General features: G+C 42.4%; 2 protein-coding genes across 2 annotated transcripts in view; both read right to left on the bottom strand.

Moving 5' to 3' along the window:
• TBC1D4 (TBC1 domain family member 4) overlaps positions 1-25,080 on the bottom strand; it is a 209,179-nt gene extending 184,099 nt beyond the window's left edge. Inside the window, 1 exon segment of the mRNA XM_007446595.1 lies at positions 24,583-25,080. Coding sequence (XP_007446657.1) covers positions 24,583-25,080 — 498 coding nt within the window.
• Positions 25,081-27,162: 2,082 nt separating this feature from the next.
• LOC103069034 (MORF4 family-associated protein 1-like 1) lies at positions 27,163-27,536 on the bottom strand. Its single transcript, XM_082931047.1, is given in 2 exon segments — positions 27,163-27,401; positions 27,404-27,536. Coding segments are annotated over 2 exon segments (372 nt in total).
• Positions 27,537-27,891: the final 355 nt, after the last annotated feature.

Genomic DNA, 27,891 nt, shown 5'->3' on the forward strand with positions numbered 1-27,891 from the left:
GAAAGAGATTCAAATGAAGTAATTTGCTAGTTGTCCCAATTCCACGTGGTCTCTGTGCTCTCGCACTGCCTTTTTTCTTGCTTTTCTTCCTCCAAAATACATGCATTTTCTCCATCCCACTTCCCCATACCTCTCCTTTTCTGTATAAACATAAGATCTTTTACCCAGTTCTCTACTGAGGACCTATATGCTTTCTCTGTGTTCTTTTTCTTAAAACAGTGGTAGTACCATTCACTGTCTTTAATTATTTAACATTTTTCCTGCGTGTCTTTTCTCTTCCAAAAGCAATATAAACCTCTAAGGCCCAGGTCTACTGTCACACTTCTTACACCCCTGGATACAGCACAGTCCTACTCAGAACAAACACTCTAAAACAACAACAAAAGTATATATTCTGTTGAAATCATTTCAACAAAGCATATAATGAATGCCGAATACGTATTAGTCATTACGTCAGATGCTAAAGACAGAAAAATGGCATTGTCTCTACCTTCAATGAGTTTACAGACTAGTGGTAGAGAAAGGCTTGCAAATGAACACTAAGAATATGACACAACTTCCATAATAAAGGAGTATGGGCGCCACAGAGGAAGAAGCAACCTTCACCTGGGGGCTGGGGGCTGACATCAAAGATTTTACAGCAGAAATGACTTTAGTAGCATTTGTGATGATTAGAACCCCACAGCACCAGGATGGTGGATAAGAGGATATTCCCAACAAAAAGACCAGCGTGTGAACATAAAGATGTGAAAGGCCAGGTGGGCATAAGGAATAGTGAGAAGTTTCGAGAGGCTGGAAGGCAGAGCTGGAGTACAGGGTGGCGGGGGGTGGAAAGGGGCAGAAGTGAAGCCATGTTAAGGAGTGTGGGCGTTCTCAGAGTAACCAGGTTAGACATCAAAAAGGAGAGAAACAGGGCTTCCCTGGTGGCGCAGTGGTTGAGAGTCCACCTGCCGATGCAGGGGATGCGGGTTCGTGCCCCGGTCCGGGAAGATCCCACATGCCGCGGAGCGGCTGGGCCCGTGAGCCATGGCCGGTGAGCCTGCGCGTCCGGAGCCTGTGCTCTGCAACGGGAGAGGTCACAACAGGGAGAGGCCCGCGTACCGCAAAAAAAAAAAAAAAAAAAAAAAAAAAGAGAGAAAAACAGATGAAGTATACAGTTGGACCAAAATTACCCCATTGATGACTAGAGTCTTACAGACGGGACACTAGCGCTATGCGACACTAAGCTGCACCCATTCGGAGGGTTTCCATGAGTAGTCAACATGATTTTTTCATCATCACCTTCAATACCATGCTGATTACCTAAGTCACTAGAGCTTACAAAAGAGAGCATCTAAAATTCTGCTGTATGGGAATTCCCTGGTGGTCCAGTTGTTAGGACTCTGCACTTCCACTGCTGGGGGCCAAGGTTCAATCCCTGGTCCAGGAACTAAGATCCTGCATGCCGCATAGTGAGGCCAAAATATAAAATAAAATAAAATTCTGCTGTATGTTTGGGGGCCAGTGAGTGTCTGTACCACAAAAAGTAAGCAGCGAAGCAATCAGGAGCTCATTATCAGTTTACTACTACTTTTTTTAAACTTTTTTTACACCTCTTAGAATGTACAATACACAATGGCCTAAAAGAAATGTACATGATAACTTAAAAGAAAAAACGTTTAGGGACTTCCCTTGGTGGCACAGTGGTTAAGAATCCGCCTGCCAATGCAGGGGACACGGGTTTGAGCCCTGGTCCGGGAAGATCCCACATGCAGCAGAGCAACTAAGCCCGTGCGCCACAACTACTGAGCCTGTGCTCTAGAGCCCTCGAGCCACAACTACTGAGCCCACATGCCACAACTACTGAAGCCAGTGTGCCTAGAGCCTGTGCTCCACAACAAGAGAAGCCACTACAATGAGAAACCCACACACCACAACAAAGAGTAGCTCCCGCGCACAGCAATGAAGACCCAAGGCAACCATAAATAAATAAATAAATTTATAAAAAAAAAAAAGAAAGAAAAAAGGTTTAAAGACTATATATGTTTAATTGTTCCTCACCGCATTCCAAAAAGGACTCCAAGTGAAGGACTGTCTGTGGATTTCAATTACCACATGCTCTTGAGCTCCCATTTCCATATATAAAGGAGCTATAAATCTCTTTAATACTACAGCTTCAAAAAAGTACTAGGTGCTATAAACTTTGTAGCTCTACCAAGCTGTTCTTTTGAAGTGACATGATTACATTTCTGAGCAACTTGGAAATCACCATGAAGTCATTTAAAGAAATTTTTAACTTGATTAAACCAATAAATGCCACATTCTTTATAGAAATTTAAGAATGACAGAAAAACCACCATCATTAAAATTTCCTGATCACCAAATTCTTCATTGCTACATCTAGATAGATGTATTGACTTTAAAAAGTCGCAGACAAATTAAGAGTCACATTTCATTAAGGAATATAAACATACAAAAAACCTTAAGTCTTAATTATCTGCCATTTTTCTCTAAACTCTAGAACCAGGCCCTGAAATTTCTGCATTCCTGGAGACTAACTGCTGATCTCACATCAGGGGATACGGAGAAGCCCAACAAATGTGTATTCTCTGAAGACCTTTGCGACATAATTAACACAAAATTATGCTACTATCCCTGTTTATCTGTTTCTGTAGAAACCTCTTATTCCCGGGCGCTAACTCTCTAATCTTACACTTGATTAGCCTCAACCAATATTTGCTAATGGCCATGGTGGAGCTGATAACAATGGTGGTGACAAGGAAATTTAAACACTCTGACAACTACAAGGTTTTCATGCTTCCACTGTATAACACATAACCAAAAATCACCTCTAAAAATCCTACACTGATACCATTATTGTTTTTGCTTTTCTCCAATGGACGAATGTTTAAATATAAAAGTCAGTTCAAATTGATAGCAAATTGAAGCAGAGGAACAAACGCAAATGTGCCCAATGTTCTAAAGCTTAATATGACACCTAAGATAACTACCAAAGTGTATATCACCTCAAAAATAATAAATAAGCAAAGAGAATAGTGTTGTATTTACGTCTTGCTTTCTTTCTGGGGAAGATAAGCAGAAACCTACCTCTTAGGAGGTAGAAGAGGTAATATGCTGCTTCCTTCCAGCACGACTAAATTTTCTCCTTTCACCACTCATAAACCTATGAGGGTAGAGGTTGGGGAAAAAAAGATGTGGCAAAGCAGAGATGAATTTCCCCCAAAATGCCTGAAGCGTCATTTTCCAAAGCTGAGAGAATCATTACCACCTTCCTCAAACTGCCTGGCTGCCAATGCAGCCCCAAATGGCCATAAATAAAACCTTAATTAAATTAATTACAGCAATCGCTTCCTGCAGAGAATCTCTTTATTTGGGGCCCTGTCTCAGCCCTGGAGCCAGTACTACCCTCCTTGGCTCACCCCCACCCCAGACATCTCACCTCCCCACTGCTTATAGCAAGGCTCCTAATCATGCTTCAGTATGTCCTTGACTGATTTCTTCTCCAAGACACCTTCTCACTGTTGACAAGAGACATCATCCACTGCTCTTCTATTCTCTAACTTCGGCAGAGCATGAGTAATAATGTCCACACAATGACAATAGACCATAACCTTTGACTGGAGGCTGATCTGCCACCTAATTTCTCCTGGGATTGCCCAGCTGCTGAAACGTAAAGTGATACTGTAACTGCTATTCAAGTAACAGGTGCTCTAATAACCATCAATCAAGCACCTAAGCATTTGGTAACTGTTAATATACTCCTAACATCTCCAGCATGCCAAGAGTCAAAGACAGTGTTTTGATTATCACTCTAGAAAGAAAACGTCGTAACAATTTGACTAGAGGTAGTATCAAGAAGCAGTAGTGTCCTGATGGCAGCTGAGGCATTTTAACAAGACTGTGCTGTGGCCACCCCTACTGTACATGCTGTTCCCTGGGCTTAAATTAACTGAAGCTGGTTCCTGGAGTTGTAATCAAACACCCTATACAGGGGGAGCGCTGCTCGTGTGAGGTGCAGGCGGGCGCTGGTGTGCGTGGAGGCCACTGCTCGCTGGGCAGCTTCCAACTGCCCAGTGGCCAAGATAGCCGTGTGGCTGACAGGGTCTTGGTGCTCCAGCCCGGTGTCAGGCCTGTGACTCTGAGGTGGGAGAGCCGAGTTCAGGACACTGGTCTACTCGGCTCCACGTAATATCAAATGGCGAAAGCTCTCCCAGAGATCTCCGTCTCAATGCTAAGACCCAGCTCCACTCAACGACCAGCAAGCTCCAGTGCTGGACACCCCATGCCAAACAACTAGCAACACAGGAACACAACCCCATCCATTAGCAGATAGACTGCCTAAAATCATAAGTTCACACACACTCCAAAACACACCACTAGACGTGGTCCTGCCCACCAGAAACACAAGATCCAGCCCCACACACTAGAACACAGGCACCAGTCCACTCCACCAGGAAGCCTACACAACCCACTGAACCAACCTTACCCACTGGGAGCAGACACCAAAAACAGCAAGAACTAGGAACCTGAAGCCTATGAAAATGAGACCCCAAACACAGTAAGTTAAGCAAAATGAGAAGACAGAGAAACACACAGCAGATGAAGGAGCAAGGCAAAAACCCACCAGCCATAACAAATGAAGAGGAAATAGGCAGTCTACCTGAAAAAGAATTCAGAGTAATGACAGTAAAGATGATCCAAAATCCTGGAAACAGAATGGAGAAAATACAAAAAAACGTTTAACAAGCACCTAGAAGAACTAAAGAACAAACAAACAATAATGAACAACATAATAAATGAAATTTAAAATTCTCTAGAAGGAATCAATAGCAGAATAACTGAGGCAGGAGAACAGATAAGTGACCTGGAAGATAAAATAGTGGAAATAACGACCACAGAGCAGAATAAAGAAAAAAGAATGAAAAGAATTGACGACACTTTCAGAGATCTCTGGGACAACATTAAATGCACCAACATTCAAATTATAGGGATCCCAGAAGAAGAAGAGAAAAAGAAAGGGGCTGAGAAAATATCTGAGAGATTATAGTTGAAAACTTTCCTAGCATGGGAAAGGAAATAGTCAATCAAGTCCAGGAAGCACAGAGAGTCCGATAGAGGATAAATCCAAGGAGAAACACTCCAAGACACATATTAATCAAACTATAAAAAATTAACTACAAAGAAAAAGTATTAAAAGCAGCAAGGAAAAAGCAACAAATAATATACAAGGGAATCCCCATAAAGTTAACAGCTGATCTTTCAGCAGAAACTCTGCAAGCCAGAAGGGTGTGGCAGGACATACTTAAAGTGATAAAAGGGGAAAATCTACAACCAAGATTACTCTACCCAGAAAGGATCTCATTCACATTGGATGGAGAAATTAAAACCTTTACAGACAAGCAAAAGCAAAGAGAATTCAGCACCACCAAATCAGCTTTACAACAAATGCTAACTGAACCAGGAAGAAATAGAAAATATAAGCAGACCAATCACAGGCACTGAAATTGAGACTGCGATTAAAAATCTTCCAACAGACAAAAGTCCAGGACCAGATGGCTTCACAGGCGAATTCTATCAAACATTTAAAGAAGAGCTAACACCTATCCTTCTCAAACTCTTCCAAAATACAGCAGAGGGAGGAACACTCCCAAACTCATTCTATGAGGCCACCAACACCCTGATACCAAAACCAGACAAAGATGTCACAAAGAAAGAAAACTACAGGCCAGTATCACTGATGAACACAGATGCAAAAATCCTCAACAAAATAGTAGCCAGCAGAATCCAACAGCACATTAAAAGGATCACACACCATGATCAAGTGGGGTTTTAAAGGGGAGGACTATAGCATAGGAGACAGCATTTCAGATAGCTCTGAGAAACTGCCCCAAAGAGGTGGAGAGGAAGGTCAATATATATGTGATTTTGGTGAAAGAGGATTCAACTCAGGTCTTTGCGACTCTAAAACATATTCTTTCCATTACTAAATCACATTCTATCCCTGGAATTTATCTTTACTCTTTACTTTTGTACTTTACTTTTGTTGTCATATCAAAATATACTTAAAAATCAGTATAGATCACTTAGGTGTTCATAATCTGGATTTCTGAGAAATAGTTTAATTTGACTGATATCCAATTACACTGGTAGCATTTCTCAAAATAAAGTCGCTTAAAATCTTATATGTGGGGCTTCCCTGGTGGCGCAGTGGTTGGGAGTCCGCCTGCCGATGCAGGGGACATGGGTTCGTGCCCCGGTCCGGGAACATCCCACATGCTGCGGAGCGGCTGGGCCCGTGAGCCATGGCCGCTGAGCCTGCGTGTCCGGAGCCTGTGCTCCGCAATGGGAGAGGCCACAACAGTGAGAGGCCCGCGTACCGCAAAAAAAAAAAAAAAAAAAAATCTTATATGTGTACCCTGACTTCCAGTGAGAGTGATAGCCATTGATGCTCTGGTTGCCCTGGTTATGTGGACACTGATTTCCCATGACAGTGATAGCCGTTGCCTTTGGTTGCCCTTGTTATCCCAGTAATCAAGGATTATTCAATATATGCAAATCAATGAATGTTATACACCATATTAACAAATTGAAGGAGAAAAAGCATATAATCATCTCAATAGATGCAGAAAAATCTTTCAACAAAATTCAACACCAATTTATGATAAAAACCCTCCAGAAAGTAGGCATAGAGGGAACTTACCTCAACATAATAAAGGCCATATATGACAAACCCACAGCCAACATCATTCTCAATGGTGAAAAACTGAAACCATTTCCACTAAGATCAGGAACAAAACAAGGTTGCCCACTCTCACCACTATTATTCAACATAGTTTTGGAAGTCTTAGCCAAGCAATCAGAAAAGAAAAAGAAATAAAAGGAATCCAAATCAGAAAAGAAGTAAAATTGTCACTGTTTGCAGATGACATGACACTATACATAGAGAATCCCACAGATGCTACCAGAAAACTACTAGAGCTAATCAATGAATTTGACAAAGTAGCAGAATACAAAATTAATGCACAGTAATCTCTTGCATTCCTATACACTGATGATGAAACATCTGAAAAAATAAATTAAGGGAACACTCCCATTTATCATTGCAACAAAAAGAATAAAATACCTAGGAACAAACCTACCTAAGGAGACAAAAGACCTGTATGAAGAAAACTATAAGACACTGATGTAAGAAATTAAAGATGATACATACAGATGGAGAGATATACCATGTTCTTGGATTGGAAGAATCAACATTGTGAAAATGACTATACTACCCAAAGCAATCTACAGATTCAATGCAATCCCTATCGAACTACCAATGGCATTTTTCACAGAACTAGAACAAAAAATTTCACAATTTCTATGGAAACACAAAAGACCCCGAATAGCCAAAGCTATCTTGAGACAGAACAACGGAGCTGAAGGAATCAGGCTCCCGGACTTCAAACTATACTACAAAGCTACAGTAATCAAGACAGTATGGTACTGGCACAAAAACAGAAATATAGATCAATGGAACAGGATAGAAAGCCCAGAGATAAACCCACACACATATGGTCACTTTATTTTTGATAAAGGAGGCAAGAATATACAATGGAGAAATGACAGCCTCTTCAATAAGTGGTGCTGGGAAAACTGGACAGCTACATGTAAAAGAATGAAATTAGAACACTCCCTAACACCATACACAAGAATAAACTCAAAATGGATTAAAGACCTAAATGTAAGGCCAGACACTATCAAACTCTTAGAGGAAAACATAGGAAGAGCACTCTATGACATAAATCACAGCAAAATCCTATTTGACCCATCTCCTAGAGAAATGGAAATAAAAACAAAAATAAACAAATGGGACCTCATGAAACTTAAAAGCTTTTGCACAGCAAAGGAAACCATAAACAAGACAAAAAGACAACACTCAGAACGAGAGAAAATATTCACAAAGGAAGCAAGTGACAAAAGATTAATCTCCAAAATATACAAGCAGCTCATCCAGCTCAATATCAAAAAAACCAAACAACCCAATCCAAAAATGGACAGAAGACCTAAACAGACATCTCTGCCCAGAAGATATACAGATTGGCAACAAACACAAGAAAGGATGCTCAACATCACTAATCACTAGAGAAATGCAAATCAAAACTATAATGAGGTATCACCTCACACCGGTCAGAATGACCATCATCAAAAAGTCTACAAACATGGGGCTTCCCTGGTGGCACAGTGGTTGAGAGTCTGCCTGCAGATGCAGGGGACACGGGTTCATGCCCCAGTCCGGGAAGGTCCCACATGCCGCGGAGCAGCTGGGCCCGTGAGCCATGGCCGCTGAGACTGCGCGTCCGGAGACTGTGCTCCGCAACGGGAGAGGCGACAACAGTGAGAGACCTGCGTACCGCAAAAAAAAAAAAAACAAAGTCTACAAACAATAAATGCTGGAGAGGGTGTGGAGAAAAGGGAACCCTCTTGCACTGTTGGTGGGAATGTAAATTGATACAGCCACTATGGAGAACAGTATGGAGGTTCCTTAAAAAAACTAAAAATATAATTACCCTATGACCCAGCAATCCCACTACTGGGCCTATACCCGGAGAAAACCATAATTCAAAAAGGGTCATGTACCACAATGTTCATTGCAGCACTATTTACAGTAGCCAGGACATGGAAGCAACCTAAGTGTCTATCGACAGATGAATGGATAAAGAAGATGCAGCACATATATACAATGGAATATTACTCAGCCGTAAAAAGCAACGAAATTGAGTTATTTGTAGTGAGGTGGATGGACCTAGAGTCTGTCATACAGATTGAAGTAAGTCAGAAAGAGAAAAACGAATACCTTATGCTAACACATATATATATATGGAATCTTAAAGAAAACAAAACAAAACAGAAAGCTGGTTCTGATGAACCTAGGGGCAGGACAGGAATAAAGACACAGACGTAGAGAATGGACTTGAGGTCATGGGGAGGGGGAAGGGTAAGCTGGGACGAAGTGAGAGAGTGGCATGGACATATATACACTACCAAATGTAAAATAGATAGCTAGTGGGAAGCAGCTGCATAGCACAGGGAGATCGACTCCGTGCTTTGTGACCACCTGGAGGGGTGGGATAGGGAGGGTGGGAGGCGGACGCAAGAGGGAGAGGATATGTGGATATATGTATACGTATAGCTGATTCACTCTGTTATACAGCAGAAACTAACACACCATTGTAAAGCAATTATACTCCAATAAAGATGTTAAAAAAACAAAAAAACCTATACAGGAAGGGGCCTTACATCCCTTAATGCAGTGGTTCCCCAAATCTAAACTGCATATAAGTGCCAAGCTGGCTGCATCCCAGCTCCCAATTTTTAAATAGATTTCCAGGTCCTACCCTAGAGATTCTGATGCAAGGTATCTGGGGAGGGGCCCAAGGATCTAGTAGATTGTATACTTTCTGAAACTCCCCACAGGTTCTTATGTGCAACTGGGTTGAAAAACACCCTCAGATCACCCTCCCCACCCCCTGCTGAGACTGATTTCACTAGCCCCAGTGTTGGTGAAAATGGTTGCCAGGGGTCTAAAAATCATAATTTCTGATGGAAGGATGTAATCTCTCTTAGGAATATTCGGTCAGAAAAAGAAATCACTGCTAACATCCAGCCCTCTCATTTTACAAATGAGATTTTTGCCCTAAAACCTATTTCTCCCCCACTCCTCCAACTTGCCTTCCTCTTATCTGTAAATGGTAACAAACCCACCCATTAGTAAAAAAAAAAAAAAAAAAAAGTCAGCAAACGGGCATCATCCTTAATTGTCATCTCCACAGTAAGCCTCCCTTGACTCATCTCTTACTCTTCACTATGAGTAGCAGAAAACACAACTCAACTCACATAAACTGAAAACGTCTGCATGTAGGTGGTAATCTGGATTGTTCCTATCATAGTTTAGTTTTTCTCCAGAGTGCCCTCCTCTGTTTCATCATCACTCTGGTAGTGAAATAACAATAACAGTTCCAGGCTTTAAATCTACACACAACAACCAAGGCTCCTTTCTCAGGAGCCCCAAGAAAATTTCTCTCATCTTGCACTGGCACAAACGGATACATTCCCTGGGTCTCTAGGTACAAACTTATAAAACTGGCTTGGTGCAGGAATCCTGGATAAATCAATGGCATTTCCCACTATCGAGCTGGGATGGGGCCAGCCTTTTGTAGTATATGGGCGAGTGGCAGAGGGAGAGACAAATGAAGAAAATTTTAAGGTTTTATTAGTAAAAGAGAGCTGGAGAATCTACTACACAGCCCAATCCAAAGTTTCCTCTTTTTATTCTCTCATAGCACCACGTTCTTTTCCCTCATAGCCCCTATCATCTTTGAAATTGGACACTTGTGGACACGTAGCTAACATTTACCGAATACTTTGAGATGGCAGTGTTCTAAATGCCTTATATAAATGGACTCACTTAACCTTCATAACAATGCTACTATCCCCATATTACACATGAGGAGACCAAGGTACAAAGAGATGCAGGAACTTCCCCAGGGCATAGAGCCCACAGCGGTAGAGCTTTGAGTCACAGTGATTAGACTTCAGAGCCCAGGCACTCAACTAATACAATATGCTATTCTTTTTACTCACTTTTGTCTCACTCCTCCACAAAACTCTAAGATACATGAAGCAGGGAATGTTTCTGTTTTATACATATCAGTCTCCAGTGGAGTGCCAGGCACACAGGAAGCATTCAATTCCCCTGATAACTGAACAAATGAATAGATGGTTGAAAGAATGAGTGAATGAACAAATGAGGTAATGAACAAAGGAACAAATTGTAAAACCGTGACCCAGATTAACAGAGCATTTGTGTCACATGTTTAATTATGGAAGAGTGTGGTCCAGAGCTTCAATTTCCTGTGTCCAGTCTGACTTCTCTAGTTGAAGGTCTGTTACCTCTGTTCCACATGGTCACACCTGCAGAGTCAATAGTCTTTTCTTCTTTGCAAAGCTACCAACCAGCAAATGAAAACTCCAGCAGGAGACAGTCACTTCTTTTGAGATAGATTAATATGTGAACATGTCCAAAATAGAGAATGATTTGAGTAAAGGATGGGATTTTCATCCTCATTTAGCCTATCTGCATTAGACAAACACTTTGTTCATTAAGAGTAAGAACCAGGCTTCCCTGGTGGCGCAGTGGTTGAGAGTCCGCCTGCTGATGCAGAGGACACGGGTTCGTGCCCTGATCCGGGAGGATCCCACATGCCGCGGAGAGGCTGGGCCTGTGGGCCGTGGCCGCTGACCCTGCATGACCGGGGCCTGTGCTCCGCAACGGGATGCCCTACAGCAGTGAAAGGCCCGCGTACCGCAAAAAAAAAAAAAGAGTAAGAACCAAAAACTGAAAACACATACAAAGCCCTTTGTAGTATCAGGTACTGAGGCAATTTAAACATTTTTTAAAATCAACAATTTTAATAAACCAATCAAAGTCTCCACTTGATTTATAGAGATCTGAGTATCTGCAGACCCTTTGTTGTAATTTTCTTTCATGGTGACAGCATGACTTTTAAAAATAAATAATCTGGAAAATGTAAACAGCTAAGAAAAAATTACGGGACATACATGTCGGTTCCCACTGTCAATGTCCAGAATTAACTACTCTCAGCAGAAAAATCATAGCCTAATCACAGCAAACAACGTCTCCAGAGAAACTACTAATTGGTACAATCATTTTCACACAAAAGCTATTAACCTGCCTGGTTCCTAAGTAAACAGGGGTAACATGAACGGGGTAAAGTAAATCCACTGCTGACAGACATCAACTTTCACGCTCAGTATGTATATTACAGCCTGTCCTTCTACAGAGTGACTTGTGAGTTTATCTTCCACTCCGGGAGTAAAAGAAAACAACCTGCTAAATAGGCAAACCTGCTATTAAACTATTTATATGTTTGCCTTTTGCCTTAATAAGCAGCTATATGTTTGGTCTTGAAAAATGCACCATCGGCAATATTTGTCTTTAAGCCAAGCTTACTAATGGAAAGCTGGTTTTCAAAGATCATTTTCACCATTAAAAAAAGGGAGACGACGAAACAGAAATGCTCATTTAGTAAACACACTGCTCTATCAACGGAGCAAAAGGGTCTCCTACCCCATGCAAGGAACCACACGTTGAAGAAAATGTGGAGATGCTCATGGATGGACAAATTATGCCTGAAGGCAATGAGGGAATGGGGAGAAAATGCCCTTTTTGAGGATGAGAAGAGACAGAGGGCCTGTATTTATAAAAGTAAATGACTGTGGCATTTTTTACTTTTTCCTGGAAAAATAAGGTTATCTTTCCTTGTGTTGTTTATTCTTTAAAGTCGAACCCCAACCCACGGGGTTACTGCCGAGCATGAGTATTACCCTTATGTGTATCTTGGTACACGTCCCACTGGCCACTGATAACTATAATCCAACCTATCAACTGCTCTAATTATAAACATTAGATAAAAAGAACACAAGGGAAGTAAAAAAATATATACTCCGTCACAAGGGCATGCTGTTTAAGCAAACAAAGAAATCCAGAATACGAACCATACATCTTAATATTGGTCAACAGGTCACCGTGGACACTGGCCATAGTTTTTTTTCTTTCCCATCTCTGGTCTCACCCTGGTGGATCTCCTCTCCATTTATTCATTTCCCTTTTTGATTTAAAAAAGTTTTTGAGACACCTCTTAGGCACTTCCAATAAGGTTTAAAAATCAGTGCCTAAGAAAATGGTCCATTGTAGATTTGGGAGTAAAAACTTACAGAAACCATTCGAAGTATTTTGAAACTAAACAGCCTTCCAAATGAGATTGTATTTCCACAGAGAAGCCTAAATAACAACTGAACTGAAACTAAAAAATATCCAATTCTTGCAAGGATGTATTTAAAACGCCACTCTTGCTGATCATCTTCCAGATGCGTGAATGCTTGATTCACATTATTCAAAGAAAAGGCCGTGGAAATGCCCGTTCTCATGTTGGCAGCTTCACTAAACTTCCTGTGTTTTGACAGGGGAGGAAAAGTCCATCTCAAATTAGTCTACAAAAATTTTTTCATGAACTACACAATTTACTTATTAAAGAAAAGTCTGCCTTATAACCCCATTTAATATTGTAAGCAGTATGATGTCTCTACAATTATAAACATTCATAACAAAAAATATTGTGCAACCAATACAATAAACACTTATTAAAATTAATGAAAGGCAACAAACAAGTATGAGAGCATATGCATATCGTTGCCAATAGACTAAGTCCTCACCAGTGGATTTAAATTCCTTGAGGGCAGGGACCAATTCCTACTCACTCAATTTGTTGGAATGGACCTTTACTATAGAACTGGGTCTGGGGCATACAACTGTGAACAGACAAGATTGCTCTCCCTTTAGAACCTGCATTCTAGAGGTGGTGACAGTACCCACAGAAAGTGTTTTAAAAATTAATTTTAAGGGCTTCCCTGGTGGCGCAGTGGTTGAGAGTCCACCTGCCGATGCAGGGGACGCAGGTTCATGCCCCGGTCCGGGAAGATCCCACATGCCGCAGAGCGGCTGGGCCCGTGAGCCGTGGCCGCTGAGCCTGCGCGTCTGGAGCCTATGCTCCGCAATGGGAGAGGCCACGACAGTGAGAGGCCCAAGTACCGCAAAAAAAAAAAAAAATTAGTTTTAAATGTGTAGGTGCCAAAAGGAAAATAAATAAAAGGCTGAAATAGAAGTGAAAAATTGGGATACTTACCGACTTTATTAGATAGAGGATCACTGGAGGCCAATCTAAGGAAATGACATTTGTGAGTTAAGCAAAGAACCGAAACCTGAGAAAAAAACTAATCTAGCAAGGAATGGGAACCACACACGCAAAGACTTTGAAGTGATCCGAGTTGGGCTTGGTTAAGGATGGCTGAAACATAGGGAGCGTGCTGGAGAGGGGCAGTCTAAAAGAAGACTGGAGAGACAAAGGGAGCAGAGTCGAGCCGAGTCACGTGAGAAGGAATCTGCGTTATTACTCGGAGAGCAAAGGGAACCTGCTCTGGTTTGTGCTTTATAAGCACGACTCCTACTGCTCCACTGAAGAAGGGGTTGATAGGAGAGCAAGAGTAGAGCAGGGAGAATAGCTGAGAGAAGTCTAATAGTCCCAAAAAGACATGATGGGAATTAGACCCAGGTGGTGGCAGTGGTCACAGAGAGACATGGACATGTTAAAAACTAAGTTTTGGAGGCAGAATCAACATGATGACTTCCTTCAAGGACTGTAACTGGGAAGTGAAAAGTAGGACTCAAATATAATTCCTAGGTTATAAGCATGAGCAGCTACATATTCAAGTGCAGATGTCAAGTAAGCATTTAGATGCTGAAAGAAGCTGGTGCTCAGAGGAGAGGGCTGAGCTATAGAGATAAGTTTGGGAGCCATTAGCAAAAATTTACAAAGTGGCTTTTACAAAGTGCGTGAGGTTTGGAAATCCAGATCTGCTGTTACTTGCTGGCTTGTGTCTTTGTAGGAAAATTACGGACTTAGTTTTCTCACCTATAAAATGGGGATAAAAACACCTGTTTTTAACAGGATTGTCTAGAGCAGGGGTCAGCAATCATTTTCTATAAAAGGCCAGATAAGAAAGACTTGGGGCTTGGTGACCATAGGGTCTCTGTCAAAAATACTCAGTACTGTGACTGCAGCATGAAAGCAGCCAAAGATAATAAGTAAACAGACGAGCGGGGTTGTGTTCAAATAAAACTGTTATTTACAAAAATAAAGGTCATAGTTTGCCAGCCCCTGGTCTAAAGCAGTGGTTATCGAAGTGTCGTCTTAAACCAGCAGCATCAGTATCACCTGGGAATTGTTAGAAATGCAAATTCTGGACCTCATCCCAGACTAAGTGAATCAGAAACTCTGGGGTGGGGATCCAGCAATCAGTATTAAAACAAACCCTACAGGTGATGCATGTTAAAGTCTGAGACCCTCTGGTCAAGAACATGAATAAATATATACTGCTTAGAGGTATCATTAATACATATCTATTATTTTTTTAACCTGGTTCATAGAAGTTTGGAGTATAATTTCTCAAGGTAGAATCAAATGCTAGATAATTGTGGTGGATCAAGTAAAACAGAGATAACAAACTCTGTTAAACTATTACTAAGGTGGACTTAGGTAAGAATAGTTGAGAAATTAAAGATTGTTTTTATATACTCTTTATTTCAGAGAACTCCTATACTTTCTCATATACTAAGATAGATTTAATTTAGTCATGTTCACACTTCACTTATTAAAATGAACAATATAATTTCAAATATATATCTTCAACCTCACTTCCAATAGAAAGAAAGGTTAACACCAATTAATTTCCAGACCCCGAATGGCATTTTAGCTATGGGTTAGTAGTCTACTGCTATAACACACTTAGAATATAGAACAAGCAAATCTATCAAATGCCAGTTAATATTTTAACAGAAAAATTTGACCATATGAATTTAGGATCAATGGGGGAAGTTAAAACATAAAGGGCTGTCAAGAAACTAAATATAATACCACCCACTTTCATATTGCTTTACCAGCACTATTAGAAACTAGACAGAAATCTGGTTTCCTAGATCCAGCCTATAGAACCCTCCTCGAATTAGATAAAAGAATTATGGATGAATATAGAGGGGTCGTGCCTACTACCTACTACCACTAGGCTATATTCATGACAACTGGCCTTAGCAAAATTCCATATGAAAACTGAAATAAAATCAGTAAACAATGGTTAACAGCTTTGGAGGGCACCAACAGGAAGGGGTAAGGACCGGACAACAGATCGTTCCTCAGAAGAGGGAAGACCAGCTTCCAAAACTGAAAAGAAATTCAATCAAGCAGGCAGTGCACAATATTTAAAGAGTCAGAGTAGGGCTTCCCTGGTGGCGCAGTGGTTGAGAGTCCGCCTGCCCATGCAGGGGACGCGGGTTCGTGCCCCGGTCTGGGAAGATCCCACATGCGGCGGAGCGGCTGGGCTCACGAACCATGGCCGCTGAGCCTGCGCGTCCGGAGCCTGTGCTCCGCAATGGGAGAGACCACAACAGTGAGAGGCCCGCGTACCGCAAAAAAAAAGAAAAAAAAAAAGTCAGAGAGTAGACATTGGGTGGTCTTCAAAGTGAGCAACAGGATTAGACAGATACAACACAGAGTAATGGGGTTTCCCACCAGGTATAAAGTACATGTCACTGGGAATCTAAGGAGAGGAAATATTTGTAGAACCAAGCGAGAAGGCCATCAGTTTAACTTCAGGTAAACTCAGAAAAATCTCTCAAGCTGCCCAGCTAATGAGAATTAAATGGCTGAAACCAGAGCAAGAGGTGAACTGAAAAAGCTGGGAGCGGTCTGGGGCCAGAAAACAGAGTTGCTTATTTGTTTGTAAAAGCTTAAGCCATAATGTATTTGCCCACATTGTACAACGAATTACTGAAAATGTATATGAAGCTACAATTGTGAGATACAAAATACTACTTGATTTGCTCAACCAGAAGCACTGACTTGCAATCTGAAACTGATCATAAACTACTCACAAGTTATAAAATACTGATAGTACAAAGTTCCACAGTTCTAAATTTGAGAATTTTAGAAATTCCTGTAAAAATTCACAACAGTGCCAAAGTGAAGACTGTCCAACTAGTTAAGGGCATCCACAAAATAAAAGAACTGAAGCAGCAAATTTAGGCTTCTATATTTAACCAGGAAGATCCCATTACTTGGAGATCCTCTTTCGAACCCAACCTCTTACAAGAAATGAAACTTAAAGGGATCGGTAACTTGAAAAAGAATAACTCTGTATCTTTTTCAGAGGGCTGCAAAAACTTGTGTTAAGATTATCTGAAATTAAACCAACCAAAATTTTCATCTCATATTTTTTCCCTTTCTGTCAGAGGATCATAGATGACTGGAATCATATTAAATAACACCTGAAAGTTTAAGCCAGGAGTTTTCCAACTTTATAGTTGTTCAGAATCCTTTTAAAGGTAAATTAAGGTGTTAACATAATTATTTTACTGTTACTTTATTTAAATATGTTCACAAAAATCTAGATATAAACTTTAGATGCTTACAGCTCTAGCTTTTAAAAAGCTTTTTTTTTTTTTTTTTTGGAGCAAATTATAGCCACTTTATTCAGAAAGTCGATGATGGACTAGTGTCCTAGAGAACCATCTTACCGGGTTCTGGGTGCTATAGTTCATTTTACAGAGCAAAGAAAGGGGGAGGTGAGGAGGTAAAATCTAAAAAGCTTTAAAACCAAAACCAATTTACAAAATACCCACAAACGCAAGCATAAAACTAGTTAACAATTATACTAACAAGCTAAATTCAATGGGATGAAAGATGTTATTTTTCAAAGCACATGCCTACAGCACTGAATGCTACAGCACAGGTTCAGCACGCTAATGTTACTGTGGACCCCAAGATTGCTTTTTTATGAACCATTTTTCTCTACTTGAACTCTTACAAAACGATACATCAGCCAATTAGGTCACTGGGCTTTATCTAACCTTAAAAATTTACATATTCTTTTCCCTTTAACCCAAGGTAATTAAAATAGCACAACTTGGTGCCAATATTTCTTGCTTTATTGTATGTTTTATAATGATGGTAAGATGCATTATTTTTATAGTATAATTTTACACTTTATACTATATAATTATATACTTTTACATTATAATACAGTTTATAATTTATACTTCTTACTTTGTTATACTTTACAATATTTGTATCCTTTATGAGTCAATAAAATATATTCAAATGCATGGTTGTACCTGTTCTTAAATACATACCCTAAAGATTTTTTATTCGAAAGTAGTTATAAAGGTTACAAACAGACTCTCATAGTTTACTTCCCTGCCACTCCTAAGGACACTACGTAAAAGATACACCGGAGTTCAGCTACACCAGCCTAACAAATCATACAGACATTTTTTTACTTTCCATTAAAACAAAAATACACACTGGCAAAACTATATCCAAGCATGCATTCAGCATTTCATTATTATTTTACAAATTTAATGAGCATATTTAACTGTGGAGATTTTTAATATAAAAGTGGGGGAAGTGGACAAATACTGCATGATCTCACTTATATGCAGAATCTAAAAAGTCAAACTCATAAATGCAGAGAGTAGAATAGTGGTTGCCAGGGGATGGGGGATGGGAGACATGGGGAGATGTTGGTCAAAGGGTACCAACTTTCAGTTATGCAGGATGAGAAAGTTTTGAAGATCTGATGTACAGTGAGCATGGTGACTATAGTTAATAATACTATATTGTATACCTGAAATTTGCTAAAAGAGTAGATCTTAAGTTTTCTCACCATACACAGACAAAACGATAACCATGTGAGTTGATGGATATGTTAATTAGCTTGATTCTGGTAACGCTTTCATTTGATACATATATCAAAACACCACATTGGGCTTCCCTGGTGGCGCAGTGGTTGAGAGTCCGCCTGCCGATGCAGGGGACATGGGTTCATGCCCCAGTCCGGGAAGATCCCACACGCCTCGGAGCGGCTAGGCCCGTGAGCCATGGCCACTGAGCCTGCGCGTCCGGAGCCTGTGCTCCGCAACGGGAGAGGCCACAACAGTGAGAGGTCCACGTACCACAAAAAAAAAACCAACAACAACAACAACAAAAACACATTTTATTTTATAAATTTATTTATTTTATTTTTGGCTGCATTGGGTCTTTGTTGCTGCATGCAGGCTTTCTCTAGTTGCGGCGAGTGGGGGCTACTCTTCGTTGCGGTGCGCGGGCTTCTCATTGCTGTGGCTTATCTTGCTGTGGAGCACGGGCTCTAGGCACACGGGCTTCAGTAGCTGTGGCACGTGGGCTCAGCAGTTGTGGCTTGCGGGCTCTAGAGCGCAGGCTCAGTAGTTGTGGCACACGGGCTTAGTTGCTCTGCGGCATGTGGGATCTTCCCGGACAAGGGCTTGAACCCGTGTCCCCTGCATTAACAGGCAGATTCTTAACCACTGCACCACCAGGGAAGTTCCTACAATTTTTGCTCGTTAATTATACCTCAATAAAACTGGAAAACAACTATCTTAAAAAAAGAATGGGAAAAAGTGATAGAATAAAACTTCATATTACTAACAACTAAAAGCTAATTTTTCAACAATTGCATTCCAGAGCAGCAGATAAGAGAACTATCTACCCAGGCTGGAATCAGCTTCTATCATTACAAGGCTTGTATCCTCGGGGAAATATTTAACCTTTCTTTACCTCAGTTTTCTCATCTGTAAATGTGTCAGAATCACCTGGTCGGCTTGTTAGAACAGACTGGTGGACCCCACCCTCGGTTTTTGATGATGTCAAGTTCCCTGATGATGTTCAGTAGTTGTGGCGCACAGGCTTAGTTGCCCCACGGCATGTGGGATCTTCCTAGACCGGGGCTCGAACCCATGTCCCCTGCATCGGCAGGCAGATTCTTAACCACTGTGCCACCAGGGAAGCCCAACATTAGAATATATTCCCTAAAAATTGTTTATTCCATCTGCAGAACTTAAAACTTTGGCTTGAAAGGTAAAGTTTTCATTCAACATATGGCTAGTCTTATCACGCCTGGCAGAATAATGTCTATCTGTAGAAGAAGATATGCAAAGCTATTAAGCTAGAAAATGACGAGTTTCTTAAAAATCTTCTGTAGTCACGTATTCCTCCTCCTCACACTCAGCCTGAACTTTCAAGTCTGAAAACAACTACAAAAATAACCAGGGGAACAGAAGTGGTCATATACCCAACCAGATGAACAAAATCACTGAGGGCAGTTCTCAAACTGTGGTCACCAGGCCAATAGTCTGAACATCATCAGGGAACTTGGCATCATCAAAAACTGAGGGTGGGGTCCACCAGTCTGCTCTAACAAGCCGACCAGGTGATTCTGACACACACTCAAGTTTGAGACCCTCTGGCTTATGGTAAACGAGCCCTGATACTGAACAACCACATCTTTATTACAACATTCCCTTCACAGGTGGGAGGCTCTGGCCATACATTTTTACCTTTCCTCTAGATATTATAGTCAAGATTCTACCACAGAGCCAGGGCAAATTAATCCACCTCAAATCAGAAGTGGAGAGAGGGGCTTCCCTGGTGGTGTAGTGGTTAAGAACCCACTTGTCAATGCAGGGGACACAGGTTCAAGTCCTGGTCTGGGAAGATCCCACAAGCCATGGAGCAACTAAGCCTGTGCGCCACGACTACTGAGGCTGCGCTCTAGAGCCCATGAGCCACAACAAGAGAAGCCACCACAATGAGAAGCCTGCGCACCTCAACGAAGATTAGCCCCTGCTCGCCGCAACTAGAGAAAGCCCGCGTGCAGCAACAAAGACCCAATGCAACCAAATATTAAAAAAAAAAAATGACTACAGCAAAAATGAGAAGAGATCTACCCAGAATAGCACAAAGTACTCAGAAAGCAAACAGAGAAGTGTGAACATTTCCAGATTTCTATTTCTCTAGTTTCCTTGCTAGCATACTCCCAGAGCCACTGACCCTTAACTCTGAGGAAGGACTGAAAATGACCTTTTTGAAGTATATCACTGAAAATTAAGTTGAACATTGGTTACCTGAGTAAAGCTCAGAAAATACTAAATATTTTAAGAGAAATAAACAAAAAAAACCCGCACAGACTTAGAGAACTTAGTGCTAAAAAAACTGGTGTCAAGTTCATTTTTTAATTTTAAGAACACAGTTTGTAAAAGTTCTTTGAAAGTACATTCTTTCGAGCTTCAAGAAATATATACATAAACTAAATCAATGAAAATTATAGCAATCATGTTTTTGTCTTTTATAGGACTAGTCAGTCTATAATTTTGAAGTATATGCTGTTGTCTAATGGAAATGATAAATAACACCTTTATTCTCTAACAATAGTTATAAACACTAACAATTCTCATTTTTAATATAATAAAAATATATATAACATAAAACAAATTCTGCTTTTTAATAGGGAAATGGAGATAATGCTATATATATATAATATATATATATACATACATATATATATATATATATTATATATATATATACATAGCCTCATTCTGAACGTAGGTAAACGTAAGCATTTGAGGAATATTAGTGACCTTCCCAAGATGTTAGGTACAGAATCAGATATTCTTGGTTCTCCAACCAGTTTTAAGTCTACAACTCAATTTATGCCAGTGTGATTTGTTTTTTAAGTTATGTACAGTTAAGCACTTTTACTAGTTCAAATATCCACCTTTGGCTGAAATGTGCTAAGTCTGACATTCCTCCTATGCAAGACTACACATCTTGAATAAATGGGAACCAATCTGTTTTGGCATATATTTGATCTGAAACTGGTTCATTTACTCCCAACCCATACCCCTCCTTGCACCTGGCAGAAATAGCTCTGTATCAGACCATTCTGGCTGAGCACTCCTTCTGGCTGACCCAGGCTGAGCATCCTTGGGTTGACTCTGACCCGGAAGGTGTGGAGCCACAGGGCACATCACTATGGCAACTCCCCACAACAGACCCAAGCTACTGGCACAGTGCTCCCATCTCTGAGGTCACATGTAGATCCACCCCCCTCCAAAAAAAAAGATGTGTCAGTAGATATGTTGCAAGACATTATCGTTTTATATATAGAAACCACAATCTTCCATCTCAGTGGCTTGGCAGAAACACAAACTTTGCCAATTATCTATGGTCACCCATGTCCCTGTTTGCCCTAAACAGTCCAGTTTTATAGCTCTTATGCTTGTGTCATTTTAATGATGCCCCCTTTCTTAATAAAAATTGTCCTCGATTAAACAATAAATTATATGGTCATCCTACAGACAGGCCCATTTTAGAAAAGAGACAGGCATGACAGACAAAGCAGAGGCAAGTTTACTTGGGGATGTTTTCAGGCCTTTCTGCTCAAGGCTACCTTCCATATTTTGTTCAGTGACTGTAGAAAATACTTAGGAGACTTAACAATAATCTTAAAGTCCAACTAAAAAATTCTCTACTTCAAATGTAGAACTCAGCAGCAAAGCAAACAGCAGGTCTTCTTCCTTCTCATTTCAAAGGTGCTCAGAACGATCCAGAGGTTTTACTCTATACTAGGCATATTGCTAGATGGTAATAATGTGATGAATTCATCCCTCTAACAAGTTCAATTGCAGACTCATCACTTCTGGGAGTTTTACTTATAAATTTTTCCCCCCAAATTATCCTAACTCTCCCCACTATTGCAATAGGAAATGTGACAAACAGTACTCAGTATCTAATGACTGCACTATTTGTCCACTCAACAAATATTTATGCCCAAGATCAAACGTGGCAGCCCTTAGATCTCTGAAGCCAACCTTCAGATGTGTTTTGTTTAGCCCAGATAGGATTCTTATATGTTAAAATATTTGCTGATACTTTAAAATGTGGACTTATACATAAAAATCCAGATTTCCATCTTCGCTTGAGAAATCCGAAGCTCTGGCAACACTGGACTTATATTCTGATAATGTAATTTCCAGCTGGAGCTAACAGCAGCTTGAGAGAGGACCTCTCTATCTAGTCCTCTATGGCCCTCACTCAACCTTCTACCCCTCAGTTTGCGTTTGTAACCCCTGATTTACAGCTGGAGATAATCCTTAGGTAAACAACATCTGGCCTTTCAAACTAATGATCCTCTGCCAGGGGCGCTCTAGGTTTGGAGCAAATAGGAATCTATATCTTTAGATCAAAGACTCAACTGGGAAATGGCAGTAAACAGGAAAAGTTTGTTTCTTCTTTTATCAAAAAGCCATATGGCTTCTACTGCTCCTACAGGACCAAAGGGGGGAAATAAGCCTAAGCACGTTATTATTTGTAAAGAGCACATCCAGCCTCTAATATCTAAATACAAAATGAAAGTAAATAAAATGAGATATTTTAATTGACCTTCCAATGAGTCCAGGGAAGACTCAACAGCCACTGTTGAGAATTTAAGGTGCCATAACCCATAAACAAACTTTGACCATCAATGAAATTAGCAACGATGTGTCATGCATCAGATCTGAAGAAAATAACCACCAAGAATCATAAAACATTCCTTAAAGTCCTGGAAAAATGCAACCGCTTCCACCTTACTGACAGAACCCAAAAATCTTAATACAATAAAGATGGTGATAACATTCAGGATAAAGAACATGCTACACTCCAATTTCAACCTAGGTGAAAGCTAAAAATAAATTTTTAACAAATAAGCATAAAATGAAATTCATTTTAATCATGGTTAGAATCCTGAGATCATCTGTGATAAGGTATTTTACCATAACATAACAGCAGTAACATTAACTAAAATATTGGGAGTTCTCAGCCCTTAGGATATATTAAACTAGTTTACAAAGTAACTGATGGAATCTAAGACAATGAGCTTTATTTTCTTCAGCTCAGCTACAGGCCTTTTTGGGAAAAACTATTGGACAGTCTTTCAATTACAGATACTAGAATATATGAATTTTCAAAAATTAAAGCCTTATTTATAGGAACTTTTTCTCATCTGACTATTAATTTTCCCAGCTGCTAAAGAAACCTGCCACATAGTACAACTGAGACTTTATTTATTTATATTTAGACAACACTATTTTCCCAAAGAATCTAAAGTACTTTGCCCAAACATTCAGTAACTATTATAAATAACAGCATCTGGGGGGTTTTTGATATGGTAAACTCCTTACACATTTTTTAAAAAGGGGGAGGTGCTGTTTTTCAAGACACAATCACTGTAGTAAAGATTGTTTAGATACCTCTCTCCAGACGAAAAAGGACTGTGTCCGTTTTTTTTTAGGAAGTAAAACGCAGTTTGGTAACAGGCACCTTGATTTAGTAAACTCTGGAGAAATATTAGAAAAGAGATGTTCACCTCTTCCACAACACTGATTTTTAAATCACCCAGGTAGGTACTGATTCTGTCTCCATTTAGTGTGGAAAAAACTGCCCAAAAAAAAAAAAAAAAAAAAAAGTCTTTCCACTCAAAATCTAAAGGCAGATTCGTATTTTGCTGACAATCTGACAACGTCTAGTAACTTCTCTCTAAGCCGGGCTCCGAAACAGCTTCCCAGATCCAAGATCTGCAGGTGCTGCTGTGACTAGGATGCGACTGTCCTAAGGGGCCAAGGTGCCGGACTCGACCAAGACCGAGAGTGTGTGCGGGGGCCTCTAGGAACCCAACCCTCTCCCGCTTTCCTCTTAAACACACACGTGCACGCATGCACACACTCGGCCAAGGTCGGGTATGCCATCTCCAGTCACACCCCAAGACATCGAGATCCTCCCGGGAAACGCGCTGCTCCCGCATTCTCCTAGGGCGCACCAGCTCCTCCACCGTCCCGAGACCACTCTCCGCCTCCCTCCCTCTTCCTCGGCCCTGCGGGGAAGGAACCGCCGCCAGAAGCAAGCTCCGGACTCGGGGTCCCAGGAGCTGGACCAGCCTGCGCTCAAGCGCGCCAAGCGCGCGCCAGCAGCTGGACCAGAGTCGGTCTTTAACGTGGGCTCCCAGCTCCTGCAGCCCTGCCACTCCTACCGAGTGTGATGGACCCTCCCCCGTGCCTCCGAGCCGCGGTCTTGCCTGATTCGGGTCTGTGGCGCGGAAAACGTGGCAGGCCATCTGCGACTCCGGGTCGTCTGGCTGCGCCTTGATAAGGTAAGCAAAGTAGGTGAGGTCGTGGCTGTTGTGGATGAAGCGCGAGATGTGCTGCGCCTTGTGCTCGAAGATGAACACTGCCGGGTTGGGCTGCGCGGCCGTAGGGCCACAGCCCCCAGCGGCACCGGCGCCCGGCGCGGGCACGCAGCGCAGGAGGGGCGCGCTGAGCACCAGGAACACCTCGCGGGGCGCCGGCGCCCCGCAGCCACCCGCCTCGGGCTTCTGGCTGCGCCGGCGGATCTCGGCCATGAGCCAGGGCAGCATGGGCAGCGTGGTCCTGCGGTCCAGGCACGACCCTCCCACGTACCACAGCCGGAACCTCTTGTCGCCCGGCTTCCCCTGGCCAGGCTGCGCAGTGGCGCCCGGCTCGGGCTCCAGGGGGTGCGGGAACGGCTCATCCTGAAGGCAGCTGGGGGATTCCATAACTCGCGCCTCCCGAGGACACGGAGGCGGCCGGATCGGCGCGCCGCGCCCCCAGTTCTCGCGTTGAAAGCGCCGCCGAAACTGTGCCAACAGCCGCGCTGGGCCCCTGCGCCCGCCTCGGCGCGACCCCGAACTCCGCGCTTTAGTGGCCCTGCCCCATGCGGCACTTCGGGCGCGGCTCCCAGGCTCTGGCGGCGGGCACCCGGGGAGCGCCCGGCAGCAGGACTGGCAGGAGAGGGCGGGTTAAATCGCTATCCTCCTTTCTCCGGCTCGAGCCTGGAGCCGCACTTCCCCCTTCCTCGTCCGCGGCTCCGCTGGGTCAGAGGACAACGCCGAGGGCCCCGCGCCTCCGCCGGTCGCCGCCAGTTCCAGCGCTGCAGAGCCGTTGCGGCCGCCGCGCTCGCCCCGGGCGGGCACTGGGAGGCAGGGCGGGGAATGGGCTGTGCGCCGGAGGGGGTGACTTGGGGCGGAGCTGACTCCTACCAGGGTGACCAGCTGTCACCTGGAAGGTCGGGGCTCCCAGGCTTCGGCGCGATCGGTTCTCGGGGAGGGCCTGCGAGAACTATTTCGATGGAAAATAACAAAAACAAAACGTGGCCTCGCGGGGGCCGCTCCTCCTCCGGTCGCCGCAGCCCAGCTCGCTGCTCCTCCTCCAACTGTTCCCGTCCCTCCCTCGCTTCTTCCTTCCTTCCAGGCTGCTTCTTTAATCGGGCTGCCACCCCGCCTCCCGTCCGGCGGGCGGAGAGTGGTGCCTATAAAAGCTTATCTGTGAAGTCACCTCTTCGCCTCTTTCTCCGGCCGCGATCCCAGACCGCCCCCTCCAATCCGCCCCTCGGGCAGCAGTACTGCGCCCGGCGCCGGCACTGTCCGGACCAACTCATCATCTCCCGGGTCACCGATATCTCCGTCTTCTTCTGGGCGTCTCTGCTGCCCCCTGGAGAGGAAACCACTCTTAACGGGGCGCTGGGATTTTTTTTTTTTTAATCATATTTGCTTGGTTTCAATTCCTTCTAAAGCCTGCATCATAATTTCTGAATCTTATTTCCTAATAATCTCCAAAAAAATACTCGTGTTTTAAACCACGAAATTACGATGAAATTTCTTTTCCATTTCAAAAGAAATTTATTTATGATTTTTTTTATTAACACACATAGGGGCTTTGGTCATCTGAACAAAAAGAAAAAAAAGTTTTAAGGCTTTTTAGGTCTTTGTTTTTCAAGGCAAATGAACACTTGTTACATGTTTGATTTTGACCTCAAATCCTAGTCAGATCTACTGCCCTGGTGACCTAGAAGGGACTTTATGGGCCCTGATAAGACTTTTCCTTTCTCCAGGCTCTCAAGGCTCTTGGTAGATTGTCTCTTTGATGCCATACTCTTAAACCTCTGTAATGTGTGAGGATATTACAATAGTAAAGCGCGCTCCATCATTCCCTATTCAAACTTCTTTGTTGTTTAGGGTCAGATAGGTTGTCTAAATAAACGCACCTGACAGGTTATACAATAAACACAAGACAATATGCCACAAAACATAGCTCTCCTTTGTCTCACAGAGGTATTCAAGTTCCAAAACATGTGCCCACCGTCTTCCATCTCCAACTCTCTTTTGGTTTTTCCCAGTCTTATCCAAAGCAATCTCATTCCTACATTGCTTCACCAGCTACATCCAAGTAGTGCCTTCCACTGCACCTCTAAAGTTGGAAGATTCTGACCCCAAGTCTTCACACGGGTGTTCCAAAGTTCCAGAAAACAATCAGGTCACGTGATAACACCAAAATACAAGGCCATGCCCAACATTTCAAAAACACTGCAAAGTAACAAAAATAAACTGAAACAAGTTTTGATTAAGCCCTATTTCCCTTATGAGAGTATTTCTCAAAAGAAAGTTATTTTTTAGGAACCAAATACATTTGACAATCTACACTCATATCAAGGTCACCAGCCACTGACCCTAAGGGACACTGTTACATGGGAGTAAAAAACATACAAAAACTGAATAGAGAAAATGAGCGGTTTCAGTTTCTTCCAGGTGTCCGCCCATCCTCACCAGCGGACCAGAGTCCATCAGCTGTGAAAGCCTCCTTCAAGACGATTTGCTTTTCTCTATCTGCCAAACCAGCTCCACCATCAAATCTGCCATCTTCGCAATCTCCTTGGCTTTCTCCTCCACCTTCTGGCACAACTCTGGCACTCTCTCATCAGCTTCCCCACTGGGATGCTGAAGGTGATTCAAGGCTTTCTCCTCCGAGGTCTCCACCTGCATTTCTAACTGCATGAGCATATTATCCATCTTCCACAACTTACTCCTGGTCCTCAGGTACACTCTCGTGGGAGAGCCACCATATCCTCCTGCATCCCACGGATAACTGGAAGCAGGAACTGCTCCAAATCTTCCTAGGGCCCCAAAACTTCCACTCCCGCCGGTGCTTCTACCTTGTCCCGGTCCAAGGGGCGCATTTTTCCTGCCTCATCTTCAGAACCACACGACCCTCACACCCTGCCCTGGGACAGCTGATCAGCAGTTACTGCTCGGGTCAAAAGCAACCCACACTCCTTGTCAATAGTGTTCCTGAACTATCTTTTCAAAAATATCTCTTTACGCCTTTTGCTTTACCACTGCTCAGGGAGGAAACAGCCTCACATGTAAACTGCAGAGCGGTGAACAGAATCACGATCAAGTATTTTTAACTCCAATTTCTCTTTAAAATATAACATGGTATGACAAACATGAATCGTCATAGCTTTTAGTGCAGCCAATACATTTTATTCATTGTATTTACCCAGTTCAGAGCTAGTGTAGAGATTTCGCACC

This window comes from Lipotes vexillifer, unplaced genomic scaffold (assembly GCF_000442215.2).
Source record: "Lipotes vexillifer unplaced genomic scaffold, Lipotes_vexillifer_v1.1 scaffold994, whole genome shotgun sequence".
Classification (NCBI taxonomy): Eukaryota; Metazoa; Chordata; class Mammalia; order Artiodactyla; family Lipotidae; genus Lipotes; species Lipotes vexillifer.